This window comes from Leuresthes tenuis, unplaced genomic scaffold, assembly GCF_036924035.1.
Source record: "Leuresthes tenuis unplaced genomic scaffold, fLeuTen1.0.hap1 SCAF_10, whole genome shotgun sequence".
In the NCBI taxonomy this organism is placed as follows: Eukaryota; Metazoa; Chordata; class Actinopteri; order Atheriniformes; family Atherinopsidae; genus Leuresthes; species Leuresthes tenuis.
The window spans coordinates 24,111,090-24,133,836 of record NW_027325364.1 but is presented as its reverse complement, the minus strand read 5'-3'; the positions used below and the strand labels follow the sequence as shown (position 1 = coordinate 24,133,836).

General features: G+C 42.1%; 1 protein-coding gene across 1 annotated transcript; it reads left to right on the top strand.

Moving 5' to 3' along the window:
* The first annotated feature begins 5,978 nt into the window (after positions 1–5,978).
* Positions 5,979–21,227, top strand: ube3d (ubiquitin protein ligase E3D). Its single transcript, XM_072393340.1, has 10 exons — positions 5,979–6,248; positions 8,182–8,393; positions 8,807–8,897; positions 10,413–10,635; positions 11,005–11,077; positions 11,164–11,242; positions 12,598–12,706; positions 13,310–13,443; positions 15,341–15,479; positions 20,917–21,227. The coding sequence occupies exons 1-10, from the start codon at positions 6,160–6,162 to the stop codon at positions 20,935–20,937; spliced, it is 1,170 nt and encodes a 389-aa protein (XP_072249441.1). The 5' UTR covers positions 5,979–6,159; the 3' UTR covers positions 20,938–21,227.
* Positions 21,228–22,747: the final 1,520 nt, after the last annotated feature.

Here is a 22,747-nt window from a genome sequence, read left to right as displayed (position 1 = left end):
GCCAGCATCTTACTCTGATCATCCAGGGCCTGTTTCTCAGCCCTGTGTGCCTTCACATAGTGTATTATATGCTCAGAGAAAACTGGCCAGTCCATTTTCATCAACCCCACCACTGCATTCAACTTATCTTGTACTTCTTTAGGCATGGCGTTTTTCACATACAACATAAACAGAGCTTTTGTTGATTCATTACTGTCCCACTCACTTCCCGTCTCCGCCTTCCACATTCTCTGATAGTTATGCAGGAACTGTGAAGTGCTGTCACTATCCTTCAAACATTCTTCTCCAATTTAGCTGGATCCATGCGTGAAGGGTACTTCTCTCGTAGGGCCTGCCACACTTGCGGTCGTATCAGGTCGAAAGTTATCGCATCATATTTGTGTGTGGTAGCCAACCTGATATATCCAGCCATCCTGAATACTTCTGTGGCGGCTGCCTGTCCTGCTGTCTTTATCAGCAGTGCCTTGATGTCGCCACCCGCCAGCTTAAGTCCTCCAGTGAGTTCTTCAAGCTTCTCGATCCATTAGTCAGCTCCGTCTGTTAAAGGAGTTAGTTTACTTGCAAGTGTCATCATATCCATAAATGACCATGGCACATACCTGAAGCTGTTATTGGGTCCTTTGGCCAGCAGTGGGTGCATTCCAGAGGGGGGTTGTCGCTGTGAGTTCTGCTGACGTCTTCGATTGCGCAACTCCATCCTCTCACTTTTGTTTCCTGTCTCCATCAGTAAGTCAAGATCATAAGTTGTCTCTGTGGTCTTAGAGCGTGGGGGTGGTGAACATTCTTTGCCGCACGCCTGCTGACTTTTCAGGTTCTCACGTTCCTGTTCGTATTCCTCGTCTTCATCTTCATCGTCTGTTGGTATGTCTGACCCTTCGCCTTCATCCTGTGAGTCTCTGGCCTCACCTTTGCCAATCGAAAGTTCTGATCCCTCTTCCTTTTCCTATTCTTCTGACCTTTCCGGTATTGGCCCGGTCGCACCCTGTTGACTCTCTGTCATTAGTCGGTCAATCATTGCTTGGTCTTTTTCTTCTTCCAATATTGTTTTCTTTTTCCAGTTGCCACTATCCTTCCCCGATCCTGTTTTCCTAGGTTCTGCCTCTACATCTACCTCCCTCTGTGTCTTGTGTGTTGATTTCTTATGTGTTCCCTCATCTGCATACTGATGAGATGATGATTCACTTGTCTCCCTCTGCCTGCGTGGCCTACTTTCTGAGTGGTGACGAGATGATGATGAGGCACCTGCCTTCCTGTGTCTGGGTGGCCTAACTTCTTCTTCTTCCTCTTCCTCGTTTACTATGATCTTTATTGTTCCTGTAATTACTCCCCCTGCTCCGTTCTGCTCTAGCTGCACAAATTGTCCCGCTCTACCAGGGTTGTAAGGTGGTGGTCTGGGGCCTGTGTTTTTATTTATCATGGGGTTTCTGCTGGCTTCTACTCTGAAATACTGCAGGATGTCTCTCTGCTCAGCATTCTTCTGTTTTTTCTTCATGTGTGTTACATCGTACTTTTTGTCTTTATTTCTTAACTCTTCCTCCACCTCATCACAACATCTTGGATCAAAGCTGCCTTCGAGAGGCCATCGATTTTTACCAGATGTTATCCTGTGCCAACTTTTCATACATCGGAGAATTTTGCGCCCGTTTGTTGGATGGGTGACCATGACTAGTTTTGCAGGCGTTATCTCATTTTTCTGCTTACTTTTGTTGGCTCCCATGTTTTATGGCAGTTCACAGCAATCTCCGGGGTAGTGTGGTTACTTATTAACTTTTTCTTTTATCACCTACTTTCTTACATCTGCTTTCTTTCCCACTGCCCCTGCTCTACTCAATGCAGAGCTGATATCTGCACTTTGGTATTTCCCAATTTTTGCTACAATTTCGTTATTCTACTAATAATTATTTTCACTGCTTTATGCTGAATTGGAACTTTTAGAGATAATATCACCTATCGTGTGTCAATCCGTTACACCACGACGTTTCTAGCGACCATATCTTATTTATTTATGCTTATGCACTATTCTTACAACATTGACACCTTTCATCTATGCCTAGTTTGCACTTTTAGCAACTATTCCAATTATACTTTAACTTTGTTAATTAATTACACATTAACAATAACATAGGTACATTTTACAACACTTTTTTGGAAAACATCAATCCTTTTGTTAACTGCAAGTCTCTTCCTTCAACAGTTACTTTTTTGTACTCGCTGTTTTTTCCCTGCCTTGGACCACCCCTCGAGAAGGCACGGTGGTTGACGTCTCCACAGACGGTACTTTTATCCTTATGCTTTACCTTAGCATCTTAGTCACCAATATAATCATTTCATCAAAACCATAGACAAAAACACGATTATCCTACAAAGTTTCCACTCGTCTTCTTGTTGCTTTCTTTACTGACTTACTGCGACCTTCTTGATCAGACAGTCAGTGAGGCTGTCTGATTAAACCTTCCTTCTTCACCCTTCATATACCTCACCAGCACATAACTTACAACTCCAAGACCTGTAAGTGACATAACAGCCCATAGACAAATCAATAGGTTAAATATGCATTGTTGGAGCTTATCCATCCCACACTTGTCATATTTTCACACAATCATTCATACATGGACCGATCACCAGCTGTTACTTCTGCTCGTATGCACATTCAATGTTACTAGGTTGTTTTAGGATAGTGTTTTAATACCTTCTGACCACTGGAGCTTAGGTGGAGGCTGGATCCCCATAAATTAGGAAAAAATAAAAAGGAATTGGTATCTCACCTGTTCTTGGTGGATATGTGGGCCCTTTTGGGGTTCCTGGCCTCCAACCAGCGCCCGTGGCCTTCCGTTGTCGTCACTTCCTCCTGGAAAGCTGGCTCGCCAATTGTTGTGACTTTTGTGGAGTCCAAATTACCTAATGTGCTATACTCAGTAGTTAACGATGAGAAGTCACGAAGTGTCAAAGATGAGACAGATTCAGCTGGTTCGCGGTCCAATGATGGTTTTATTGCAGAGTTACAATTCGACCATACATGAGAAGTAGCCCGGGCTAAGTCTGAAAACTCTTCTGAAAGTCCCTGCTTTTATACAAGTTGGGCCTGTGGACGCTCCTCCCCGGGCCCCTCCTTTCGTATGGCGTGTTTTCCCCAATCTTCCACCGTTATGTTTTAATCAATTAGCTTACCCGTGGCAGGGCCCTTAGTCATGTCTTTTTTAAAACCTTTATTCATGCAATAATCCTTCCCCCTACTCCTGACTTCCCCTCTACATCCATTTTTTCCTGTTTTACAATGTTTGCATTGATGCGTGACTCGACACTGACCTTAGGTACTTTCCATGACCCTAACGCCTGACTCGTCCTTACACAGAGCTAAACGTTGGTACTTTTCCATATATTATCCTTCGTCAGCATGCCTTAATTGTCGACAGCATGCATTAATTTTCGACAGCACGCCTTCGTCAGCATGCCTTAACTGTCGACAGCATGCCTCAATTTTTCGACAGCATGCCTTTTTGTTCTATAACTTTTGGGGCCCGGTAAACTTACTCCACACCGGTAGCTTGGATTACAGGTGCGCGCCACAGCACCCAGCGAGAGACTCCTACGTTTATCAGACTTTCAGCTTGTTACCGTGGTGATGTCATCAAACACTTAAGCGGCATCTCGCAGTGAAGACTGACAAGTGTTTGGATCGTTTTCATTCCTGCAGAACCTCCCAGCTCAGTTTTTGGAAACTTGATGAATGGAGCAGCATCCACACAGGAGTATCTTTGTGTTCCATTTGCACAGTTTCATTTTTTCCCTTTGAGCTTCATGATTTTACAAAAGAGCTTTCACACGATTAGATGAGTGAAACAGATGAGTTCTCCTCAACTTTCTTTCATGAAGCTATGCTTTTAACATTCTGTTGTTGTATTTGTTCACTGCGTTGTTTACAGGGTTTGATCCACTCCTTCTCTTACATGAACAATATTCAGACAGACGTCAGACGATAACTTACAATTAATAGATGACATGAACAATATGAGTGTAAATGTGTCAGTTTCTTCCTTTTAAAGTATTTTATACAGAAAAAAAATCAAGTTCTTTTTTCAGTTAAATTGATGCGAAAACAAATATGAAGCAACAAAACTGTGTTTGTTTTCCATCACAGGTATAAAGAAACCTCCAGAGATCCATCTTCATGTTTGTTCTTTAGTATTTTACAGGGAGTGAACTAGAACTCCCAGTTCTATTCATCAGTATAAAGACTCAGCCGTCATTTCACTTGAACATGTAATTAATTTCTAAACCTGAAACCCAACAACACTAACCATTTAGAATCCTGTCTCCATCTCAGATTATTTGACACTGTTAACTAAAATGTAAAAGTCACCTCAAAGTGTGTGTCATGTGACTGCAGCAGCTTGATTGAATGAATGTTGGAGCTGAGTGTATCTTTGTTGCAGGGGTGAGTGATGTGGCTGATTGTCGTTGCTCCTCTTCTCCAGGTGGAGGCGCTGTATGTCCAAGAAACAGCTTCGCTTTTCAATGGAAAAGATAAGAGAGAGAAGCAGGGGTGAAGTAGCTGCTGTAACATGTAAAGACGCTTGTGTTAGAGCTTGTGTGTTGTCCCAGTATTTTGTTGGAGAGAAGAAAGAGTGTAAAAAGACTGTGTCCCGCTGTATGACTCAGGCTGCACTGCAGCGTCTAATCACAGGCGCGATCCCACTACTGAACGGCACGGGGGCTTTGACCTGCTCCGTTCCCGACCTGGGCCGGTTCTCCCCTCTTTAGACGACGTGGTGGTCCCGGGCTCCCCCAGGAGCACCATATCGGTAGCGAGCTTAGTGCGGACACCCGATCGGCATAATCCACTGCAGCTCAGAGCTCCTGAGCTCAAGCGATTCACCAGCCTCAGCCTCCCGGTAGCTTGGATTACAGGCGCGCGCCACAGTACCCGGCGAGAGACTCTTATGTTTATCAGACTTTCAGCTTGTTACCGTGGTGATGTCATCAGACACTTAAGCGGCATCTCGCAGTGAAGACTGACAAGTGTTTGGATCGTTTTCATTCCTGCAGAACCTCCCAGCTCAGTTTCTGGAAACTTGATAAATGGAGCAGCATCCATACAGGATTATTAAATGATAGCATTAATTTATTAAGGGAGTACATTAAAAACTAAAAACATAAAAAAACATATCTATAATATTTATATTTATAATTAAAACATAGCTAAAAACATATTTATTTCAGATGGCTTTTAATACCCAGTAGTATGGTGACACTTTTGTATTATTTTATTCAATTTTGCTGTATTTTATTGCGTTTATTGTTATTTTATTGTTTTGTACTTATTCTTTTCATTAGTTATTATCTGCTGTAAAGCACTTTGGTACACCGAAATGGATTGTTGTAAAGGGCTGTATAAATAAATTACATTTACATTTACATTTACATGTTGTACTAAAAGCCTGCATATGTGTCTTTCCTATAACTTTGATCTTGAAATATATAAATGTTGGCTTTATATCAAATTATCCTGCAGTTTGTTAAGCTCCTTTACGCTCAGTGACCATTTGAAGCTTTGTTTTTTAACTTTTATGAGTTTGATCCCATAGGTGTTTTATTATGTGTTGGCTTTTATATCTCCAAACACCTTCTCTATTTAGGACATTAATCACAGGACATTTGACATAAGTCCCTGCCCCAGATTTGCCTTGCTGCTACTGTACTTACAAAAATGTCTTTCAGGATCCCTCTTTGACCATTTTAGTTTTAACCCAAAAGCTGTCACATGTTTCTTTTCAACTGCAACCTAAATTCTCTTTCTAGTTTCAGTCATTGAGTTTAAAAAAGATAGTTCCATTAAAATAGCAGATCTATTTTAGCGATGGACTGTTGTTTTACTCTAAAACGGTGTAAGAAAGATGGTGAAATAGCTCTTACTTTGAAACTCCTGACCGGATATTCTGTCTTCCCTGCGCCGTGCTTTGCGCGTGCTATATCGTCACGCTGTTTCCAAATGTACACACCTGCATTCAGCTTGTTGAGTGTTTACTCTTACGGTGCTGATGGTTTGCACTTTATGATATTTATAGCTACCCGTCTCGTCAGACACTGCTTACTTTACTGAATGGTTTATCTTCATCTTCTTTTTAAAAAAAAAGTATTTTTGAACATCCTGTAGCCTGAATGGCAGATGAGATTCCAGCTAAGACACATGGCGTTGGAGTCTTCTTAGAACTGAGGAAAAGGCTTCAGAGTGGACTTCTTATTGTCGGGTAAATAAAAAACAGTTAATTCCAATAAATAACCGCCGTATGACCATTTAGCATTGTCAAGGTTTTGTGGCTAGTTTACCGGTGTAAGCTAGGCTAAGTAAGAGCATTAGCTAACCCAGCTCGGCTTGCTCCAGCGTTGAGACGTTATATTCAGAGCTAGTAGTTTTTTTTCTATATATTTTTTAAAAATTTTCCTTATGACAAAGACAACAAAGTAACTCTTCAGAACTTGTGCTGTCTTTGAATAGTTCCACTTTCCTCTGCTTTGAAGAGTAAACAGACTTACACCTCATAGATTAAATTTGTGTCTTAAAAGGTTTATACCTTTATCATATATGTAGCCGTTAGGCTAATTTAACTTTTTAATTTATTCATTTTGTTTTATTTTTAAATAAATTTATCTAATTTCACGAACACATCAGTGAAGATGATCCTTTCATGAAATAATTAAACAGGGACAGTTTTGCATACTGAGTTATTTTTCTTGTGGCAGGTGTTGTTACCAGCTTACATCCTTTTAAGTAAAATGTTCTGAGGGAATTTTGTTATTCTGTTGTGATATTGGCCGATAATCTTTATGTGTACGTATACATGAACTGAAGGTTAGCTCTACTGATAAGGGAGTATAATTAGGTCTTTGTTTTACTTTCCAGCACTGTATTGTATTAACTGTGATGACACTCCTTCAGCCTGGAGTACATTCAATAACGTTGCATCAAGCTCTCATACTTGATGAGCAGGAGAATAAATGATGGGCTGAAATGGAAGCATAATTCTACTTACCCTGCAGCGTTGCGGGGGTGGTATACATCAAAGAGGATGAGGCCGTGATGGAATAAAACTGCAGAAAATCAAAGAGAAATGTTTTCTAAATGTTTAAATGTAATTGGATGAATCCAGCTGTTTGTGCTTGCTGTGCTTCTGCACCGCAAGTGTCCAGATTCTGCGTCTCTTTGACATTCAGGAGCCCTGAGAGAGGGATTGAAGGAGTCTAACTCCGTCTTTCACTCAAGCCGAAAATGCATATGTTGAGTGGCAGCTTGGCAAATTTTGAGCCCGGAGCACTGCATGCAGTACACCTACAGATTCACTAGATGGTGTTGGTGGGGTTTGAAAGGCAGAAAAAATGAACCTTTGTTCATCGCCGTCTTTCCAAGAGCACAGACTTTCTACACAGAGAGACAGCCCGGGACCCGGCGGCAACATTTATCTGAATTTATTTCCACTCAGCAGTCCCATTCATACTCGGAGTAGAAGTCCCTTCTGCCCAAAACGAACTGAAATGTGTCGTAATACATTTTTATAATCATTGTAAAGGTTCAGCCAGCAGAGGAGGTTGAACAACAGCGTCCACTTTGTAGTGTAGTGATGTTTATGGCTGCAGTGGTGTTGTGTGCGTAATAGTTCTTTCTTTCAGTATATGATGTTCAGATGTCTCCATTGAGAATACCTGACAGGGAAAGCGAAAAACAAAGAAAATGATTCTCTTTTGCAGCGAAAGCTGGCTTATCGATCGCTGTGCTGCGTGAGACTGACTAATTACTCATCTATATTTGTTTTCCACATGTGTTGGACAAGGGACAAATGTGTTGTTGTATTTTATGTGACAGGAAGAGAAATGGCAAAAAGATCCTCCCTCTTTAGTAAAAAGGTCACAGACGCACACAGAATGATTTGTCCATTAATGGATCGGCTCAAAGAGGATTAATCCGAAACCAGGTGGTTAATCATTCTGCCATTTACAAATCATTATTTCATTCTGTTGACTTAGGTTTGAGCCTTCACCTAAAGTTTCTCTTTATTATTATCTTTTCATTTATTTTGCTCTCTTATATTCTGTAAAAAAAATTAAAAAAAAACCCACCTGAGGTGGCACAAATACTTCCGTGCATCATGTATAAACTTGTGTGTCTGCTCCTCGTCTGATCTCCAGGAAAAATGTGGCCAAAGATCCTGCAGACGTGGTCGTGTCGGGCGGAGAGTCCGCCCTCCATGTCAGGACACCCAGAGGGGAGCTGAGCCTGACTTTACCAGCAGGAGTCACCTTCGAGCAGGGATCCTGCATTCCAACACCGGCGGGAGAATCCAGTGAAGACGAACTGCATTTCAGACTGCAGATCACTGTTGGGCGAAGCCCAGATGAAGGTACTGTTCAGGACACCTGGGTCTGAACTTTGCAGTCTGTTCTGAATTAATTGGACTTAATCGTTAAAGGTGAAGGTGTCAATTCTGCTCTAAAGATCATTTACAGCCCACAGGCAGTTCATTATCAACCATGAGGGAAGTCACTTTAAATGGCTTGACCTGACACTAACCTGCGTTGTTGCCTGAAATCTCCAAACTCATTTTGCATTTTATGAAATTGTGTGCGTCACTGCCATCGTTAACAGAAAGTTCTGGCTGACGATGGTCAGGGGCAGCCCAATTAAAATCAGATTGATTGTTCTCTGCATAGCTTCGCCACCCATTATTTGATTGATTTTGTGCTCAGTTGTCAAAGGTTAGCACCCTTTCACCACATGCACCTCATCCGTTGTCTTTCCTCTGGCCCTCCACAGGGACCTCTGACAGTGTGATGGAGACCCTCCGAGTGAAAGAGACTTATTGCTTCCACTGCCAGGGCTGCATGACCCGGCTGCTCGAGGACAGGTAGGACGCAAGCAGGAGAGTGGCGATAGCTTTTTATTTACACCCTCCTCCGCAGGAAGAGGAGTGACTGCGTATTGATGGTGTGAGCCTGCCACCAGTAGAAGCGTTAAGTCTGGGAACCAAAATATTGACGGATGGCTCCTCGGGGTACTCCACAGCTGTCAGCCTGACTGGGTTAGATTTATAGAGTGTGTGTGTGTGTGACGTAAAAGGTCCGTCCTGCCCATTAAAAACAAATAGTTTCTTACCTCGAGGTGGTTCAGCTGGATTCTGGTATTGTTCTTACTGCCTTGTAGCTTTCCGGTCAGCAATCTGACATGCTGAAAATTGCAATAGCGGCATTAAGGAGACTCCTGCCCTCTGGTTATAGTTCTCAGCAGCAACCCACTGAAAGTTGCCAAAAACTTTAGGAGAAATAGAAACTTTTCAGTCAAAGTGTTCACCAAGGTAACAAAATGAAGTATTCATGGATGCTGACTGGAGTCATAATGTTCCCTGTTTTCTCATGACAGCACGTACAGGGAAAAAAATACATCTTTGCAGCAACTAAAAAAAAAAAAAGATTCAACTGAAGACATGTGATCCCACAGCAAAGTGTTCATTTAGACCTAATATCTGAGCTCTGTATTTAGATTTAAAAAAGACCTGGGCTTTGCCAGGTCCCCCCCCCCTCTCATTCCAGACTGGTGGCCCCTCACTGGCAGCCTGACTCAGCACCTCTGGACACATTGCGTTTTTCTTCAGATCTTTCTGAGATTTTTTCTTCTCAGCCTTTTCAGAAAAGAATACACAGAAGTACTGAGCATTCATGTGGGTCAATACTTGTGGAAATAACTCTTGCAAATATAGTTTGTGACTCGACTTCAAACTTGGATGAACGGCAGAAACTGTCAGACTGAATTGAAGCGTTTTAATTATTTAAAAAAAAAAAGTGAATATTTGACTTGAATAAATAACACAACATGTGACTGACGTGTCAACCAAATAACTTAAGTCTACATTAATGTTTATTCCATCTTATGGTTACTGATAAATGACAGTTTATCCACAATTGTTTATTTATTCACCCATTTTTTTTTCTCTGACAGCTTCCCTTTAGAATAAAACAAAGTTTATGTATTTTTTTTTATAAGTGTTGCACTGAAGTCCATTAAATGGGTGCTCCTTTTTGTGCTGGGTTGCCTATTTTCTGTTTTGGTTCTCCTGAAGGTTCAGTTTCCGGCACGACCAGCTACTTCCTTTACTGAATTACAACCACCAGCAAACAAACCACCGACCTCCAGCAACACAGTGCAGATCAGTTTACTCACAAGTAAAAAAAAGTCAATGGAAATGTGTCTCTTTATTTCAGCTGGAAACCAGGCTGATGTTATTCTGTCTGTATTTCAAATTCTGTCCACTGAGCAATAATGCTTTTTATTGCACGAGGAGCCAGTTAATAGACCACCTAAACATCCCTGGACAGTAATAGAGTGAATTGTGTTCTTTATTTTTTTTTTTTACCCTCTTCTTCAGAGTGTTTAAGCGAGTTCTTCCTCTACCTAACGGGAACTGGAATGCTATCGTGGACGAATGGTGTTGCCACCCTGATCCATTTGCCAACAAGAAGCTGCTGCCCCGAGCAGAGGATTGTTTATTGGGTGACAGCTTCATCCTCCTGGCCCGTGATGGCAGCTGCGAACAGACTGTGACCCAGGAAGTGAGTCCTGTTGGCGCGGTGGACAGTCAAGATCCCAAGGTAAGTTGTTTCAGGACATTTTTAATGAATTGTATCCATTTTTATATTAACGGTGATATTACACTCGCCAGCAGAGATGCACGACCCTCTGACAGCTGCGTCAGTGAAGTCCAGCTCCAGTTTTAAATGAGGATTGATCTCCCCACTCTTCCATTAGTCATTCTCCACACAAAGATGAGTCTATGTTTGACTGCAAATGAGAAATAGAAAGAGCAGGAAAACAATCTGTGTATCTCTCTCTCTCTGTCCCTCGTCTTCTTTTCCACACCCCGGTTATCGCTGCTATTGATCACGCTTCTGGAACAGCTGAGTAATGGATGAGTGTGTGTCACGGTAACAATCTGTGTTTTTACCTTGTCGTGTGCACAGAAAGCCTGCCGCCGTGTCGCACTCATCTCCTGCGCGAGCTGTTCATCGGTGTTGGGGGAGGCTGTCGCACCAGGTACGCACCATTCTAACAGATTTTTAGAAATAAGCACAACACCCAACAGTGCATTCGAACCTCTCCTTGTTGTCTCCTTGTCACAGAGACGCTGAAACTGTACATCACACAGGTGGTGGTGGAGCCCGCTGTGGGAGATCGGAAGCCAGAAGCTTCACTGAACAGGCAGGTTTCTTGATGGTGACAATTAGAAAACTGTGGCTGTGAAAACACATTCTTTCATAAGGGGGAAAGAAAAGCGACTGTTCTCCACAGGTGTTGCAGAAGACTATAAGTCCCACACAGTCTTTCTTGGTTAATTATTGCAACCGCTGCTGTTTATTCTTTCTCCTTTTACAATAAAATCAGTTTAATCAGTTCAGGCTCATTTGTGCATTGTGCACCGATTGAATTTAGATGAAACCTGTTGTGTTTTTCACAAATGATTATGTTAGAATGTGGGTCTGAATGAAACATTTTAATAGCCTCATCTTCCTCTGCACTATTCAGAATTTTTTTTAATATGAGTTCATTATTTGTTTGCTTTTTTTTTTTTAACTGCAGATTTCGAAAACCATTTTTTCTTTTCAAGGTACTGGTGATGAAATAAAGGATAAACCACTATAAAATGTTTTTGTAGAGTTATTATTTGACACCATTTTAGATATGCTGTATACAATAAAAGGGCTAAATTAAGCCTTGGCAGAGGCTAACTACTTTTAACAGTAGGTTATATCCCCATCAAAGCCAGCTACTGATCTGACCAATGATAAGCCAGCACTGGTAACCATGCAGCCAGTGGTTGCACATGAGAAGGCGACCTCACGTCTCATCGGATCATCTGCCATCTCAACCAGGTGTTAGTGTAGAAAGTTTGGCTTTTAGCATTTCTAGGCTGGCGAAGGTCATTCCGTGGCTGACAGTCGACTAAATGGTCTGCTGTTTCGGTTACTAGCATGCCAAAGCTAGCTGGATTAGCTGGCTTGGACAGGGAAGTTCTGAGTTTTTGCCTTTTTTACTGCATAAGATTTAAAGACGAACTTTCCCTGGACATGCACCACTCTACCAGATTATTAAAACTAATATTGCTGTGCAGTCCCAACAGGTCTAATCCGTCATGTCACGGGCACAGGACCTCTGGGATGCACCGTGACATTGGCTGCAGATCTTTTGGATCCTGTGGACTTGCAGTTTGTGTCATTAGGGATCAGACTTGTTCCAGTGCATCCGATGGATGCTTGTTTTGTTGAGGCGCCTCCTTGTGCACTTTGTCATGTTCTGCAAGCTTTTTCTGAGCGTTTTTTAACGCCATGATCAGTAATATTTACTTCCTCTTAATGCTGTGGCTAATAGTTGCATCTTTTTTATAACTTGGAAACTTTTGATGAACAGGAAATGTCTTTCTAAATCTTTCTTAAAGGCATATTCTGTCTGACTTTGAAAGCACCACCAACAGGTGAGCATAACTTTAAGTAAGCGTGTTGTTTTAGGAATGAATACGTTGACGAATGAACGTTGTCTTTTTTTCTTTTTTTGCACAGGTCTCTCTTTCTGGAGAGGACAGTAGCAGCAAGGCTGCTGAAGCTGTCCAACTCACTGACCACCTTCCACTTCTTGGTTCAGACACCTGATGGAAAAGCCTTCTTACTGGTATGAACCACTGAGCATAATAAGAAATATAATAAGATTGACTGCAATTTCTGCAGGTCCGAAGCTTTTAGTGGCTTATTACAGGTGATGTGCTGCAGAGCAACAGCTGCACACCACTGCAGTATTAAAGGGCTGCTGTTCTGTTGTCATTTATTTCATGCTGCAGAGTTTGTCAGTATCTTAACACCATCTAAGTTTAGAATGTTACTTGAACTGAAGTTGTAACTTATTTTACAGTCTGTACAGTTGCACAACAAAAGGTGTTCTCAGCAACTTTAAACAGCAGGATGTTAAAACTCCCCACTGGAACTCAGGATCGCATTAACAGTATAATCAATCTTGTGTGAAATTGGACAAAAAATTGAGCAGATTCCTTGATAAATGTGTCCCTGCGGAGCTCACATGTGTATGAGACGTGAAAAAGACTGCAGAATGAACTTTTTTTCTCTCTTCTGATCTTATTGAGCCCCATTATGAGTTTATTAATACAAAACAGACATATTCAACATTTTGCTTAATTTACATACATTTCGTTGTAGTTAATAGGATTGGCTCATCTGTAAGATTCGGAAGTGTAAAGTGACCTGTCTGCTCCTCCTGCAGATCTGGCTGCTGAACAGCGACTCCATCATGGCTTCAGTCCCAGAGAAGTGTGTCGGCGATGAGAGGCCCAGAGCTGCCAGAGCACTGAAACTCCTCTACATCACCTGCTCTGACGCAGGCATCCAGCAGAGAGAGTAAGCGAGGACACTTACCACATCCCCCTGCCCCACCTTCCATCTTTGTTTTCCTCTTCCTAATCGTATCCGTTCATCTCTCCGGCGCGCCTGTCTCGCTGATCGCTGTGAGGAATTAAAGTTGTTGGGGTTTTCTTCCCCTCATTTTCACAGGCCTACTTGCTGACTGACAGAGAGACGGTAATTAGAGACAAAACTCACACAAAGGCAGGAAAAAGAGCTCGTCAGTCAAAGCAGCAAAACTATAGCTGAATGAAGAGTTGACTGAAGTAAGAGGCAGAGAGAGACGCTCCTCTGGTAAAACACCAACATATGCTTTTCACTCACTGAAGGAGCTCTTTCACGCCGCAGCTGCTGTATTAATCCAGGCCAGAAATTAAATGAGAGTTTCTGCTGCTCCACGGTTTGAAAATGCCTGACTTTTGGAACAGTTTCTCATCAGAGCTCAGTATTAATGTTCGAGTGTTTCTAAATGCCAGCGGCGACGTTAACTGTGGACGTTCTGAGCCGATCTGAAGTACTGGTTCTGGGCCTGACCTCGGCGTCTTGTAACAACATTGGACCTTTCCTTTATTACACTCTGCTGTGTTTTGTCCATCTCAGCTTGCTGATGTTCGAGTGCTGCTCTCCTACCACAGCTAAGCTCTACAATGTCAAACGTGGAAGTTGCGCTGTTCACTGCAAGGTTTGCAACATCCACCCACATCGCAGCCCCCCAGCTGTCCAGTGTAGTCAAATGTAATGGCTTACAGAATCAGACTTTATGCTGTTGTAGCAAAGGGCAAAACATGAAAAATGTGCCAATTGACTTCTCTGGGTGCGAGCAAGTAGTTGGGTTTGGTTCCTCGACTGTTGTACGTAGAACATACTCCCTGAGACTGCAGGGGATGATCTGCAGATTCAAAGTATGAATTTCATCTGTGAAAAACAAACTGCTCTCTGGTGGAGAAACTGCTTCATGACATCTCGATGATGTCACACATTAACGTAATGGAAACTTAGCAATTATCATGCTGTCAGCCTGTACACCTGATTGGCCAGTGAGAGTTTCTGATAGTTGTTATGTATCGTTCATGTTTAAATCCTGGTCAAAATAAGCCCCCACATTAGGGTCCTGGCCCTTGTTGACATTTGAACATTTCGGGCTAAACTTTTCTTGAGTTCCACCTTTTTCTGTGGATGGAATAACCTACAATGCATCCTTCATCACTCATCTCTGACAGTTTAAATTGAATGCTATGCCTGGGGAGCTGAATTCCCAGGGTGGCAGCCTTCTTACTGGGGATACAGTCTGTTCCAGTTGACTGCAGCTGGATGTTGCAGTACGCGTTGTTTAAACTGCCAATAATTGGCTGGAGAAGCAGTGAGCCGGCACCTGAGTGGATTATGCACATCACTAATGGCACAGAGTTGATTAGTGTTGGGTGAAAGTTGCAGGTGCCATCACAGTTTAGTACAATGGGAAACAGCGGGCCTGTTTGATGAGGAAATCGAGTGCAGTGAAGAATAGTAGGCTCAACTCCTTTTTTAAATAGATTTCATTCCCATATCCAGTTATGCGTCCATTTTTTTCCACTTTTCCGAAGTCGGGTCACAGCATTCTCATCTTTGAGTCGTTAGATAGAATGATCCATGACACTAACTGCTTTTCCACGCAAGCGTCGTGCAGCTAGCTGGTTTGGGATCAACGTAGAAATCATTGTTAGATTCATTATGCGAACAGCTTAAAATGAAACTGCAGACTTTCTCGGGCCTTTAGGTAAACTACTTCATTAAAATGGCGAAGCGACTCCCTTCAGCTTGAGAGTTACAGCAGCTACTCTGGGCATCATCTTGGTTGTATAATGCCGTGACTGCCACCGTAAATCCCACCTGATCTGTGTGCTTGTGTTTTCAGGATTGTTACTAGTTGGGAGGTCAATGCCATCGGACACCCTGTGGTGCTGCCTCTGAAGGTGTGTGAGGAGCTGCTGCAAGTGATAGATGACAGCAACTCTGCTCTTCCTGCCTCCATGCGTTGCATGAGGTCCTATGAGGTGAGGCATTTACTTTGTGCTGGGAAGTAACAGATAATGACAAAGCTATGTCGATACTTGACATATTCATGTTCTTTTTTGATCTTTCTGAAGTTTTAATGCTGATACTGTGTACTAAAAGCAGAGAGATGCTGTATGTCCCCTCATTTATCTTTAACTTTAGCTGCGAGCACTTCACCTACTTCACTCACTTTAGACGTACAGCGCTTTGTTTTTCTGTTATTCAGTAGTGCTTGACAGAGTTTTCATCCTGCCTTAATTAATTTCATGATTCAGAGCTTTCAGTTAACAGCCTCGCTTTAGGGATTATGTGGGGCAAATGTAACATTTCACTTTTGTCAGCTTTATTCTTGCGTCTGCATACCTGTAATTGTGCAAAGTGTCTAGTTATCCTGGGCTGTGGAGAGGAACCCTTTGACTAGAAAATAGGAGGTGTTCACTTTGCTGACAGCTCTATTCTCCCAGCCACATTTGCTCAGAAAGTTTTGGGAAGGAACTCCTACAGCTGAAAGAAGTTTCCCATTTGCTGAAATGTAGAAATAGCTGATGACAGAGTAACATAACATAATAGAAGAAGAAGAGGGAGTGAGGTATTTGTGTTTTGTGTAAACACTTCATAATAATTAATTAAGAGAGCAGAACATCATGACCACTGGAACACTGTGGCTGTGGAAGTTTATTGAAGGTAAAGTAAGATTTAAGGGAACAATCTTGGCTTCAAGGGTCATTTTCCCTATTTCATCAGAAATACAAGTATAGTATAAGCAGTATAAGCATATTTATTTACCCTAATTGTGGTGGTGTCAACCTCATCAGCACAAACTGATAGTATGAGAGAAGAAAGGCTGTCATGACATTAACTCTCGGGAACATAGGTTGACAAATAACCGGATACAACAGGCTTGTAAAGTTGGTTTGATAATGAGAGACGGTATGTAAAGTTTCAGCATCAGTAATTCACACCATCCACCTGCAAGCCCCGATGATTATACACAATACTCAACCTACTCCGGTTCTCTAACCTTTTCTGACGCATTGATGAGCGGTACTGTCGTTTTCTGAGGTGGCAGCATGACTGTAATGGGTGGAGGCAGCGATAGTGTGTTCTTCTGAAATGGAGAGAAGTGCAGATAGCGCACCCAGACATGGCACATGGAAACCATACAGCAATAAAAAGATACATATAGTTTTGTTTTAATCCGTGTTTTTAATGACCATAATAGGATTTACATAATACAGAAATCGTACATAGAATTACAGTAGTGCCCATGAGGAAACTGACGAATGGCAAAAAAAAAAAAAGAGGTTTCACGAAAATAAAAAACTTGTTTTTGGAGACGATGATCTCGTACACTTACAGGCGTTCTCACTTGCTCTGGTTGTGGAGAGTGACTTGGCTTGTGAGCTCTGTAAAGTGAGCCAGCACTTCATCGAAGGCTTTTTGACATGTCGCAGTGGGAAAAAAAGTCCGGTATAATTAATAGATTGATAAATGAATAATGTGTGTTATCGCCATTAATTACATCTGTGGATTTTCCACTATGACGTTAGAATGTCTCCTAAAACAGCTTTCACAGCTGCAGTATCCAAGTACTCTTGACTGAAAAAATACTATCATCCATATGGGGGGTGAATTTATTTAAAAGAGGTCCCAAAATAATATCATGCATACTTGGCTCCTCTTTCAATATAGAACCAAACTGCGTCGAGTACACTTCCAGACATCACACAACTAAGACGACTGTTTCTTTCCTTCTTTTGAATCAGCCTATATCGATACCATCCACAAAGGCACAACTCATCCCATCACTGTGACGCTGCCTGCAGTTAACAGCGTTGACCTGGGTGTGCGCCTGTGTTTTTTCTTTCTTTTTTTCAGGGTACCCACGGGGTATTAAAAAGTAAAAAGTAAAAATAATTTGAATTTAAGTCCTTAAAATGTCTAAAATTATCCTAAAATTTCATAAAATATCTTAAATACGATTTTGAAAGTTCTTAAAAATGTATTAACGTTACTTTTATTTAAAACAAATGCATAAACTTCAGTCTTGCTTTATTTATTTTGATTTTTGAGGACGCTACAACTTAACAACAAAACGGAACTAAAGTACCTGTGCACCCCGGTCAGAATTGAGATGAATTCATCTCCAGAGTTAACAGTAGAACAAATATTAGTTCACAGTAGAGAGGCGCTCTGGTGTTTTTAGTTGGGTTCAGCATTTTTAATTCCAATGTGAAGAGCTGTAAAAAATCCCGGGCCTCCGAGTTTCCTTCATGCCTTTTGTACTTTTTTGCCAGTATGGCTGTGAAATGGGTCTTAAATTGTATTCATATGGTCTTAAAAAGTCTTAAATTTGACTTGTTGAAACCTGCAGAGACCCTGTTTTTGATTCCAGCCCCTGTGAGTAGATCAGAGTCTGTTCCGTAACCCGGCCTGTTATCACGCTGCCTCTGAAGGTGTGGGCTGCTTCACCCTCCATCATTGGGCCTGCCAGTGTAATGGGGTGGAACTTAGGTCCAGCTCACTTTAGTTTCCAGGAACAACAACAAACACCCCCCCACTCCCACAGAGCCCAGGTTAAACAGAAAGCGATCTTGTGTTTTACGTTTAGTAGCTGAGGAGTTCGGTCTCTCTGCAGTAAGCAGCTTCTGAATTGCATTGCTTTCTGTAAGACTCACGCGTCGGGATTCATTGCGTGCGGACCGGTGCTCAAAAATAATTTATCAACAGAGCAGTGGGTCTGTGCTCTTCTGTGTCTGTGTTTACACCAGATTTGGGCCACTTTCTCAGCTAGTGTAAATGTTTCTGAAATTGCTCAAAAAGGGAAAAAGGTTGAGTTATAGTTAGTGGAATTAGCACATGAGTGTGTTATTGTGGCCTAATGTTCATTCCTTTTGCTGCTTGGATTGGATGCTGTTACAGCCATTTATCTGTCGTTTTTCAGCTAATTATATCAACTGTTTGCGTCTTACCTCGTGCCAGTAGGTCTGTTCTGTGGCAGACTGTTAGACTGTCAGAGCAGGAGAAGCACAGATTTTGAGAAGCAGCACTCAGCTCCATAAAGTATCCCTGGAAGTCTTGCCAGCCTGCCCGATACTGGGACCCAGATGCCATCTCAGGCTGGTGTGATCCAAATACCTTTTATACTCTTGGGTTGCAGTCAGGCCTTTGTAGCATGTAACTTTTCTGTCTACAGAGCGCTAAGTTTCACCGTTCTGTGTCACTGTCCTCGGAGAAAAAGAATGAAAGATCGCTGTTTATAGTCCCAGCAGGAGAATGTTTACCCTGATCCAGAAGGCACCTGGAATGATAAACGGCACATTCTGTGTAGTGAAGGATCGCTTCAGCTCTGGGAAAACGGTCGAACACGGCTCCGTTTTTTATCACATCAGGACTGTTTTAATCAAATTGACTTTAATTGGGTTACTTGATAGTTTATCAGTCAATTTTTCAATTGAAATCCTTTTTCTGCTGCCTGACCTCACATGCACATTCATCCCCTCCACAGTTAGGATTTCATCTTTCATTGAAATCCTCGTAGATTCGGCAGCGCCACCATTAGTCATGTATGCAACAACTATAAAACTGCATTCAAGGCTGTTAATAATTGAGTTGTACATTTCCAGCACCTTAAAGGCAGCAGGGATCCGTCGTTGTGGTGCATTAGTTTTAGATCCAGATCATGTCCTTGGGGTGAGTTGCATACACACCCAAGCAGAGTAACAGCCTTATATCATTATATGGGTCAGTGGCTTTTCTCATTTTGCCTTGTCCATCTCTTATTATCTGTTTAACCGGAGGACACTCCCCTTTTTTTGTCACCATGTGCTACTGTTCCACACTCTGTTTCAGTCTGTTTCTTCATATGGGAGGAAATATTCTTCCATGCTTGCCAACTTTTGAACTGCTATGATAAGAGGATCAAACACTGGCTCTGCTCATGAGACCTTCCTATACACCAACCCCTTTAATAGTCCGGCAGTACAGTAGCTACCGGTTCGTAATAACCCTCGAACTGAGGCACCTTTGTGGAAATGGAAAATTAAACTGCCAAATGTAACCTTTCATTACAGCTAGATGTGTTTCTCCCGAGGCTTTGCAGTGATATTTCATATGCAACTGGTTTCCAATGAGAACAAAATGCTGCAGCCCTGTTGAGTGCCTTGTAGTCAGGTGTTGTGAGCAGGCCTTCACAGACTAATAGAAATCACGTGTTCTCACTGAATCAGACAGAAATGTATAAAAGAACAACAGTAAAGCAGCCGCTTCCCATTGGGAAGGTTTCTCAGAGTGCTTGATTTGCTTATTAATTTAACTGTGCTAAGCTAACCACATATTGCAGCTCGATATATCCACACCACACGCGCTCTGTACTCTCCTAACTGTATGAAGAACAGTCGGATTCCACCAGAACCAAAGTATCTGAGCTGTTTAACCGCATCACAAACATTTGAATGATTCTTTTGATAAATAAGGTAATGTTCCCTTACCTTCACTCACTGAGCCTCTCTGTACCATTTAAAGCCTTCTGCCTCAAACCTCTGATCTAACTGTTTTGGTTAAATTTTTTTGGTAATGTGACATGAAACCATTTTTTTTTCCTCTGCAGTGCTTTTAGCAGAGCATATTTCAGGGAATGGGGGGGACCTTCACCCTTTCATTGATCGATCAGACTAATCATCATTACACTAAAGCAGTATGTGCTGTTCAGAAAAATGTACCTTCAGATAATTGTGACCATTTATTCCTCTGTATGTTAGCTTTGAAGAGAATTAATTCATCTTTCAATGCCCCCCAAAAAGTCTTCATTTGATTTCTAATCTGCTCCCCCCCCCCCAAAGGATCTGTTCCTTCTAATCGCAGGCTGTCCAGACTCCCATCGCTCCAATTTGCTTATCACGCCTTACCTTCTCTCTGAAGACTCAGAGCAGCTCACCTCTGCTTGCTGTTTCTTATCGTTTGTATGAGTTACCGGTGCTGCGCTCGAGTGGTAAGCAGACATCGGCATGGGGACGGAGAATACAGGGACTTGACTGAGGCAAATGCCCTCATCCATCATTCCAATATAGAGCCCTCAGTGGAGCGAAACCACCGTCTGCAGCAGGCAGGTGCCCAGGAGCAGCAGATGGAGGGAGAGGACGGGACTCTGTTTATCTAAATGTGTGTTTTTTTTAAAGCTGAATAAACTTCTGGCACCTGTTTTTTTTTTTTCTCGTTTTTTTTTTTTTAAGACAGAAATGTGCTGATATCGTGCTGCTGTCCTGATTAACAGACCGTAGAAAACCAGTACATTTGTGCTTTGGGGAACAAAAGAAAAACCCTTCCAGAGCTTACTGGGATTCTTAGAAAAAGTTAACCAAATGTTATTTTCTCTCCCCCATGTTGTGAGCTCCTCTGATTTCTGTCTTGGTAAAACTTTTGCTTGTTTTTTTACAGGTGGCGTACCTGAGACTGTGAGGTCAGATCTGCTCAGCACCCAGAAAAAGATCTTAACGACTGCTGCTGGAGGAACCTTTCTGAGCTTGTGCTTTCACTGTCTGTGTTAAGACACAGATGCAGTTCGACGTGAGGAAACAGTTGAATGCAGAGGGGAAATGTAGAAAGGTTGCATCTTGTTTCGTTGCTGATTCGTGTTGAAACAGGATGACTCCCAGACTATATCATTTCCCATTCAGATGACGCATAACTTTGAAGCCATCAAGCTTTTTAATACCAGTGTAAAAATTGCTCCAAATATATGTGCAAATTGTACATGTCTCCTTTTTTTTTTTTTTTTTTACCACTCTCGACAAAAGCATGATTTAAAGAACATGTTTTCCACAGAATTATCTCCTCTTTTTTCCCGTTTGTTGATGGAAATGCTGCTGCATGTGTGGGACAGTTTCTAACTTGGCTCTAGATGAAAGCTCAGTGCACAGACACATCAGGCCCAGGGCGAAATGGTGCATCCTGTGTGTAATTACACTGAGGAGGGAGGTGATTTTTGTCAAACTGCAGCTGTTTTTTTTCTTTTTGTGACTTTTGTATCTATGGGACAGACATAAATGCAACATGCCTTTTTATACAATATTTAACTGAATAGAACAACAACATTATCGCACATTGAACCTGCAAAAATCTCACTGTAAACCTCCTTTTTTTTATGACTATAGTCTCTAAGCACCAGTTGCTCTTGGTCTGAAAGCAAAATGCTGGTGCTTGGTTTGGGATTTAAAACTAAGTGGTTTATTATGCTTTATTGCTCAAGATTCTGATGCTCTCACCTTTACTGCACGCCCCGTGAACACAGCATCCAGCCTGCATCGGTTATTTCTGAAAAGCAGTGCAGCATAATATCTGCCTGCATGTCTATTTTTACAAGCTCCTTGTGGGAACGAGGGGGACATTTTTACCTCTGACGGCATGCCTGGATCTGCTGAATGCTGATGCAGCAGGCGACAATTAGTTTCATAAATACAAAGAGGTATTGTGCCCACTGAGGTGGCAAAACAGAGTGAATTGGCTAATTAAATACATCCATCGCTTAACCATCAAGGGCTTCTTATTTCCTCTCTGCCCTGTCTCCACATGTGCAAATGAACTGGGCTCTGAATAACGCATTTGTTTCAAGCCCACTGAGCAGAAGACGCAGCGCCACATTACTGGCTGCTGCGGCTGTTTTGAACACGATGACGGTCACAGTTGCACGGAAGCCTTGCATACTTGAAGGCTCTCTTTGTCTTTCTCCCCTTTATGATAGTCACTAGAAAAGTGTCAAATCAGAAGTTCTTGGCCCGTGCACTGCAGTCTGCTGGCACAGTGCGGCTCATTAGCCCTTTCAGACAGCACCCTCATGAATAATATCAGCCAGAGTAAAGGTCTGCTACGTATTCCGGTTAAGTAATTACTTGTCTGTGGTTGGAGGACACTTTTTTTGCTTGCCCTTCCTTTATCTTTGCTGCTAATTTTCAATAGCAGCTGAATAGAAATAAACCGACACTGCTGTGTATTTTTCCAGAATATAAGGAAGCGCAATTTATCCTCAGGGACAGTGGTTTAATTTTCTTCCAGAGATAGGATTAGCATGTTTCAAAGTAGTTCATATAGAAATTAATACATTTTCAGTCCCTTGGATCCACAAGTAATTTTAGTTGAAGGGTTTCCCAAATAAGTCTAGAAAAACATCTTAGAGCCTTGATAAAACAAGATTGAGTGTGCAGCCATGCTAGCTGCTCCATCAGATTGTGCGGGTGGCAACACCCATTCCAAAATACCGACATCCCGCTAT